The 9,025-nt window shown below is 46.5% G+C and overlaps 1 protein-coding gene across 1 annotated transcript in view; it reads right to left on the bottom strand.

The window, feature by feature from the left end:
• Nucleotides 1-2,157: 2,157 nt before the first annotated feature.
• Nucleotides 2,158-9,025, bottom strand: part of LOC148450938 (uncharacterized) — a 53,489-nt gene continuing 46,621 nt past the window's right edge. The window contains exon 13 of the mRNA XM_088462497.1: nt 2,158-2,342. Coding sequence (XP_088318623.1) covers nt 2,158-2,342 — 185 coding nt within the window. The remainder of the gene's footprint in view (nt 2,343-9,025) is intronic.

Below are 9,025 nucleotides of genomic sequence, written 5' to 3'. Positions count from 1 at the left end.
ATCGACCACGTCACTTGGTTGTCTCTTAGCCTGAACTGTTCGCATTATTGCGGTAGGATAAACCTACCACAAGCACTGCGAGCACTTCAGACACCTTTTGATGTACTCGATTAATCAAATAAATAGCGGAGATGACGTAGGATGCGAGCGGCCAGGGGACGTCTTTACAAAATAGCGAGCGCATGTTTCGCTCACTCAGACATAGAGGCGTCAACAGACCGCAAAGAGCGGGTGCTCAATTTAAATAGCCGGCCCCTTTTTCTGAACGAGCGAGCGCAAATAGCGTACGGCTCTGAATCCGGCCCTATATTTGGCTGGGCCATCAGTTGTTGGCTTTAACTGGAAGGCACCTGCATAGAGTATGGGAGTGCCACCCTTGGGGACTATATAGAGATAGATACACAGGTTCCACTAAAGACTGGAAGCAATCACCATCTGCCGGTCAGATTCAAAGATGGAAATGTTGTTTTTGTGTGCAACGTAAATTTAATAATTTGATTATTCACATCATAACAGTGCATGCAATTAATTATATCTATTACTGCAATAAACATTCTTTCAATAATATCTAGATACTAGTAAAGTCATTTCTTTAACAGGAAGAACAAATTAACTAGAATAAAAAAAAAACCACAAATCTGGCGCCTCTAACCCTTAAATGATTAGCGCGTTAGATGAAATAAAGAGCAGATAAACCATCTCTGTGTGTGTCTGTAATATGAAAGAAAAAAAAACGTAATCCGCGCTGTCTGTATATTAAATCAAAAGAACCATCTGAATGATTTTATATACGGATAGAATGTACATCTAAGCCGGATGCTGCTGGTATAGTGGTCGTACAGCAGAGGTCCTGAGTGTAGACATCAGAGGATCGTAAATTCGATGCAAAGCGGCAACAGTGTATCCAGTGTAACAGTAAGTTTCAAACAAAGCGTCCCGGCTAACGCGTTTCGGCACGTATCATGTGACTTTATAAAAAACCTTTTTACTTTTTCTTTTAGTGTTTTATTGTTATTATAGCATAAATAAATATATATATCGATTATTTCATGTGTCCATTCTTAGTGTTAAATAAACATTTTTTTACTGTGAACTCTTATACATTCCATCCGTATATAAAGTCATTCAGATGGTTCTTTTGATTTAATATAGAGACAGCGCGGATTACGGGTTTTTTCTTCTTTCATAGAACAATTTAACTGTCTGAGACAGAACAGCAAAAATCCATCATTCTATGCTGAGTCAATGGAAACAGAACAAAGGGCCTGATTTACTACCGTACGCAACTGCATAAGCAATAGTGATTACGCACGCAGTTCAACTGCGATAGTATGCTAATACATTGCGATCACTATTACCTCGCAGCACTACACAAGGATGCCAACTTTACCTACCACACATCCGTAATGTTTAGCAAGACTGCGAAACCATCGGTACAAGCGAGCACCATCGCAGCCTCACGCACACTCGCACAAGCCCTGACCTTACTCAGGAATTACTAACAACCACGCAAGCTATGCATCCTCAGACTGCGTAGGCCATCGCAGTGGCTAATTTATGCACGCCCTAGCAAAGGCGTTGAAACCCACTGCACGCCTGCGTTCACCCGACCACTCCCGCAGCACCGCCCACAAACGGCACTACCTCTTGATCACTCTGTGATGGGTCTGTGCAGTCACTGCGATCGCAATAGCTAGTTCACGTACGCGCACTGCAATGCATGCGCAGAACACAACAATCGGCCGATTGCATGCGTAATCACAGTTGCGTATGATAGTGAATAGGGCCCACAGAATTTTCCACCTGATAATCAGTATTTGTTGCACTTTAATTTGCAACTACAGAGATCATAACTGGAATAAGTGCGATTATATTCTTTATTAATCTGCTTTATTGTTTATTCACCTCTCTTAATGCACATTATAAGTATTTCACTATGATTAAATATATATCAGATATTTAGTGCTTTATCCTACGGCAACCGGATAGCAGCTTTTATTAGTATAGCACAAGTATATCAATGATAGTTAACATCTGATTGGTTGCTATGGGTTACAATACATGCGTTATACTTGTACTGCTGCATTGAATAAGTAATATATTGTGTATTGTAACAAAAAGACATGGGCAAGGCGGACATGTCACTTCCATGGGGACTTAGTCTTCATCTCTGGAGCAGACCTTTTGCTTGATTTTGCAGGTGAAGAATGACCCTGAGGCTTGGCAGGTGCTATTGGCAGGGCAGGGCTCGGTCTCACAGCACACCCTGCTATCATGGCACGCACACTTTGTGTCACAGGTGGATTCTTTCCAAAACTCTTCACCTTCTCTGACAAACTTTGCTATAAGAAAAATGTAAAATTTGAGGATGAGAAGAGATAAAACTTTTGCTGTGCCTCCTGTTTATCATGGACACAATCCAGGTGCGGATACACTAGGGAGCTGGCATGTCGGGGTACTTTGGGGGCATTACCTGGTCGGTTGGAGGTTCCAGGAACACTAAGGTACTTAGAGCACAGCGTTCCAGGAACACTAAGGTACTTAGAGCACAGCGTTCCAGGAACACTAAGGTACTTAGAGCACAGCGTTCCAGGAACACTAAGGTACTTAGAGCACAGCGTTCCAGGAACACTAAGGTACTTAGAGCACAGCGTTCCAGGAACACTAAGGTACTTAGAGCACAGCGTTCCAGGAACACTAAGGTACTTAGAGCACAGCGTTCCAGGAACACTAAGGTACTTAGAGCACAGCGTTCCAGGAACACTAAGGTACTTAGAGCACAGCGTTCCAGGAACACTAAGGTACTTAGAGCACAGCGTTCCAGGAACACTAAGGTACTTAGAGCACAGCGTTCCAGGAACACTAAGGTACTTAGAGCACAGCGTTCCAGGAACACTAAGGTACTTAGAGCACAGCGTTCCAGGAACACTAAGGTACTTAGAGCACAGCGTTCCAGGAACACTAAGGTACTTAGAGCACAGCGTTCCAGGAACACTAAGGTACTTAGAGCACAGCGTTCCAGGAACACTAAGGTACTTAGAGCACAGCGTTCCAGGAACACTAAGGTACTCAGAGCACAGCGTTCCAGGAACACTAAGGTACTCAGAGCACAGCGTTCCAGGAACACTAAGGTACTCAGAGCACAGCGTTCCAGGAACACTAAGGTACTCAGAGCACAGCGTTCCAGGAACACTAAGGTACTCAGAGCACAGCGTTCCAGGAACACTAAGGTACTTAGAGCACAGCGTTCCAGGAACACTAAGGTACTTAGAGCACAGCGTTCCAGGAACACTAAGGTACTTAGAGCACAGCGTTCCAGGAACACTAAGGTACTTAGAGCACAGCGTTCCAGGAACACTAAGGTACTTAGAGCACAGCGTTCCAGGAACACTAAGGTACTTAGAGCACAGCGTTCCAGGAACACTAAGGTACTTAGAGCACAGCGTTCCAGGAACACTAAGGTACTTAGAGCACAGCGTTCCAGGAACACTAAGGTACTTAGAGCACAGCGTTCCAGGAACACTAAGGTACTTAGAGCACAGCGTTCCAGGAACACTAAGGTACTTAGAGCACAGCGTTCCAGGAACACTAAGGTACTTAGAGCACAGCGTTCCAGGAACACTAAGGTACTTAGAGCACAGCGTTCCAGGAACACTAAGGTACTTAGAGCACAGCGTTCCAGGAACACTAAGGTACTTAGAGCACAGCGTTCCAGGAACACTAAGGTACTTAGAGCACAGCGTTCCAGGAACACTAAGGTACTTAGAGCACAGCGTTCCAGGAACACTAAGGTACTTAGAGCACAGCGTTCCAGGAACACTAAGGTACTTAGAGCACAGCGTTCCAGGAACACTAAGGTACTTAGAGCACAGCGTTCCAGGAACACTAAGGTACTTAGAGCACAGCGTTCCAGGAACACTAAGGTACTTAGAGCACAGCGTTCCAGGAACACTAAGGTACTTAGAGCACAGCGTTCCAGGAACACTAAGGTACTTAGAGCACAGCGTTCCAGGAACACTAAGGTACTTAGAGCACAGCGTTCCAGGAACACTAAGGTACTTAGAGCACAGCGTTCCAGGAACACTAAGGTACTTAGAGCACAGCGTTCCAGGAACACTAAGGTACTTAGAGCACAGCGTTCCAGGAACACTAAGGTACTTAGAGCACAGCGTTCCAGGAACACTAAGGTACTTAGAGCACAGCGTTCCAGGAACACTAAGGTACTTAGAGCACAGCGTTCCAGGAACACTAAGGTACTTAGAGCACAGCGTTCCAGGAACACTAAGGTACTTAGAGCACAGCGTTCCAGGAACACTAAGGTACTTAGAGCACAGCGTTCCAGGAACACTAAGGTACTTAGAGCACAGCGTTCCAGGAACACTAAGGTACTTAGAGCACAGCGTTCCAGGAACACTAAGGTACTTAGAGCACAGCGTTCCAGGAACACTAAGGTACTTAGAGCACAGCGTTCCAGGAACACTAAGGTACTTAGAGCACAGCGTTCCAGGAACACTAAGGTACTTAGAGCACAGCGTTCCAGGAACACTAAGGTACTTAGAGCACAGCGTTCCAGGAACACTAAGGTACTTAGAGCACAGCGTTCCAGGAACACTAAGGTACTTAGAGCACAGCGTTCCAGGAACACTAAGGTACTTAGAGCACAGCGTTCCAGGAACACTAAGGTACTTAGAGCACAGCGTTCCAGGAACACTAAGGTACTTAGAGCACAGCGTTCCAGGAACACTAAGGTACTTAGAGCACAGCGTTCCAGGAACACTAAGGTACTTAGAGCACAGCGTTCCAGGAACACTAAGGTACTTAGAGCACAGCGTTCCAGGAACACTAAGGTACTTAGAGCACAGCGTTCCAGGAACACTAAGGTACTTAGAGCACAGCGTTCCAGGAACACTAAGGTACTTAGAGCACAGCGTTCCAGGAACACTAAGGTACTTAGAGCACAGCGTTCCAGGAACACTAAGGTACTTAGAGCACAGCGTTCCAGGAACACTAAGGTACTTAGAGCACAGCGTTCCAGGAACACTAAGGTACTTAGAGCACAGCGTTCCAGGAACACTAAGGTACTTAGAGCACAGCGTTCCAGGAACACTAAGGTACTTAGAGCACAGCGTTCCAGGAACACTAAGGTACTTAGAGCACAGCGTTCCAGGAACACTAAGGTACTTAGAGCACAGCGTTCCAGGAACACTAAGGTACTTAGAGCACAGCGTTCCAGGAACACTAAGGTACTTAGAGCACAGCGTTCCAGGAACACTAAGGTACTTAGAGCACAGCGTTCCAGGAACACTAAGGTACTTAGAGCACAGCGTTCCAGGAACACTAAGGTACTTAGAGCACAGCGTTCCAGGAACACTAAGGTACTTAGAGCACAGCGTTCCAGGAACACTAAGGTACTTAGAGCACAGCGTTCCAGGAACACTAAGGTACTTAGAGCACAGCGTTCCAGGAACACTAAGGTACTTAGAGCACAGCGTTCCAGGAACACTAAGGTACTTAGAGCACAGCGTTCCAGGAACACTAAGGTACTTAGAGCACAGCGTTCCAGGAACACTAAGGTACTTAGAGCACAGCGTTCCAGGAACACTAAGGTACTTAGAGCACAGCGTTCCAGGAACACTAAGGTACTTAGAGCACAGCGTTCCAGGAACACTAAGGTACTTAGAGCACAGCGTTCCAGGAACACTAAGGTACTTAGAGCACAGCGTTCCAGGAACACTAAGGTACTTAGAGCACAGCGTTCCAGGAACACTAAGGTACTTAGAGCACAGCGTTCCAGGAACACTAAGGTACTTAGAGCACAGCGTTCCAGGAACACTAAGGTACTTAGAGCACAGCGTTCCAGGAACACTAAGGTACTTAGAGCACAGCGTTCCAGGAACACTAAGGTACTTAGAGCACAGCGTTCCAGGAACACTAAGGTACTTAGAGCACAGCGTTCCAGGAACACTAAGGTACTTAGAGCACAGCGTTCCAGGAACACTAAGGTACTTAGAGCACAGCGTTCCAGGAACACTAAGGTACTTAGAGCACAGCGTTCCAGGAACACTAAGGTACTTAGAGCACAGCGTTCCAGGAACACTAAGGTACTTAGAGCACAGCGTTCCAGGAACACTAAGGTACTTAGAGCACAGCGTTCCAGGAACACTAAGGTACTTAGAGCACAGCGTTCCAGGAACACTAAGGTACTCAGAGCACAGCGTTCCAGGAACACTAAGGTACTCAGAGCACAGCGTTCCAGGAACACTAAGGTACTCAGAGCACAGCGTTCCAGGAACACTAAGGTACTCAGAGCACAGCGTTCCAGGAACACTAAGGTACTCAGAGCACAGCGTTCCAGGAACACTAAGGTACTCAGAGCACAGCGTTCCAGGAACACTAAGGTACTCAGAGCACAGCGTTCCAGGAACACTAAGGTACTCAGAGCACAGCGTTCCAGGAACACTAAGGTACTCAGAGCACAGCGTTCCAGGAACACTAAGGTACTCAGAGCACAGCGTTCCAGGAACACTAAGGTACTCAGAGCACAGCGTTCCAGGAACACTAAGGTACTCAGAGCACAGCGTTCCAGGAACACTAAGGTACTCAGAGCACAGCGTTCCAGGAACACTAAGGTACTCAGAGCACAGCGTTCCAGGAACACTAAGGTACTCAGAGCACAGCGTTCCAGGAACACTAAGGTACTCAGAGCACAGCGTTCCAGGAACACTAAGGTACTCAGAGCACAGCGTTCCAGGAACACTAAGGTACTCAGAGCACAGCGTTCCAGGAACACTAAGGTACTCAGAGCACAGCGTTCCAGGAACACTAAGGTACTCAGAGCACAGCGTTCCAGGAACACTAAGGTACTCAGAGCACAGCGTTCCAGGAACACTAAGGTACTCAGAGCACAGCGTTCCAGGAACACTAAGGTACTCAGAGCACAGCGTTCCAGGAACACTAAGGTACTCAGAGCACAGCGTTCCAGGAACACTAAGGTACTCAGAGCACAGCGTTCCAGGAACACTAAGGTACTCAGAGCACAGCGTTCCAGGAACACTAAGGTACTCAGAGCACAGCGTTCCAGGAACACTAAGGTACTTAGGCCCTCATTCAGAGCCGGACGCTCTGAGCAGAGCGCTCGCTCTGAATGAGGGCCGTCCTCCATAAAAATGGAGCGTCCTCCTGGACGCTCGTATAGCTGTGGGTCACCACCCACAGCACATACGAGCGTGCAGGATGATGGTTGCGATGGTCTTGACCATCGCCACTGCGACCAGAAGCCTATGGTCGGGTTTTTCGACCACAAGCCCTGGAGTGATTTTGGCTCTATCAGAGCCAAAATCACTCCCACTGACATCACTAGTGATGTCAGTGGGTCGGATTCTGACGGTAGGCGTTCCCTTGGGAACGCCCCCGTCTGGGAGGTACGCCCCTGGCACGCCCACCAAAGGGGGCATGCTGTCAATCAACATCGACAGCACGCCCCCTTTGATCAGACACAAAGAGCGAAGGAAAGTCCTTCGCTCGTTGCGTCTCGCGCATGCGCACGACGGAGCTCCCTCCGTCGTGCGCATGCTCAGTGCACACCATCGACCCACTTGCGAGCGGACAGCCGCCCGCGAGTGGGTCTGAATCAGGCCCTTAGAGCACAACGTTCCAGGGACACTAAGGTACTTGGGACCCGATTCAGACCCGCTAACTAGGCTACGTACACACACAGCCTGCCGATGTTTGCAATCTGCCTATGTATATGCATCGCAGCGCACGTGCGTAATCTAGTCCATGTAATCGGGAAGTGTTCGCTCGCTGCGCATAGCCAGCTCGCTAGAATGAGTGACAGGACAAGCCGTTTGTGGGTGGTGACGGGATGGTCGATGGAAACGGGGGTGTGGTGGTGCAAACGCAGACATGTCTGAGCATCTTAACGCCGTTTCAGAGGCGTGCATAATTAAGACGCAGCATCATACAACATGTAACAAGGTTGTTTTACACACTGAAGCTCTTGCAGTGCTTGCGGCAGGGTATGGTCGACCACAAGTGCTGTGTTCGCTTCCGATGGTTCTCGATGTTACCGATAGTTGGATACACTTCCTGGAGATGACATGGGACAGTGGGCGTCTTATGACAGGCTGGTGGGCATCTAAATACACACTGATCGCACGCTAAGACATAGCGGGCGTGCTAAAGCCTTATACAATCGCGGGATTTGCATACTTTGCCTGTGTGTGAACACATCGAGCGAGCGGGTCTGAATCGAGCCCTTAGAGCACAACGTTCCAGGTCCCTCACTGACAGTTTTAGATTGTTCTGATTTATAATATTTTGCATAAGTAATAATTCACATTTGTTTATCAATTAAATGATTTCAATAAAATGAAGTTACTGTAATATTTAGTAGCAAATGGTGGGAAATATATTAAATGAATACACAATGTCGCTTGCCATCAATTATTGCATTTTTCTTGCACAATGTTTATAAAATAAATGTTTTTATGTGGACAGTACATGACAATAATCCACATTGTGATTTTATTCAGTTTCACTATAGTTACACACTATGAGGGGAATTCAGTAAGACGCAAAGAAAAACTTAACACCGGAGAAGTTCTCGCACACTTTGCATGTTTTGATGAGAGGTTTTGCATCTTTTGTCTATGCGCACTCCCGTTTATCGCACTATCCAATTACAAAATACGTGAAAACGCATTCGCATGAAAATTGTGCAAAGGGGAACCTTCAAAAAGTACAGCTGAATTTGGGGAAATTTAGAAGTGTATTAGCGGCCCTAATAAAAGTATTTGGGGTTCTTAAATTGTGACAAATGGCTGTAATATGCATAGATGTATAAGTGAGGAAAAATAATAAAAAGCTATTTTTTTGGGAGAAAATAAATGTTGCAGTTGGGTACATTAAGATGGGTGCAAGTATATTTTTGACTCCAAAAAGTACACTTTAAAAAAAATGTAAAAATACACTGGGTGCAGCTACACGTCCCATCCATACAGCATCATTTTTTCACTCCAAAATT

The sequence above is a fragment of the Taudactylus pleione genome, unplaced genomic scaffold (assembly GCF_031769625.1).
Source record: "Taudactylus pleione unplaced genomic scaffold, aTauple2 ptg001250l, whole genome shotgun sequence".
In the NCBI taxonomy this organism is placed as follows: Eukaryota; Metazoa; Chordata; class Amphibia; order Anura; family Myobatrachidae; genus Taudactylus; species Taudactylus pleione.
Note: the sequence above shows the minus strand (reverse complement) of the source record. Positions and strands in the feature narration are given on the sequence as shown.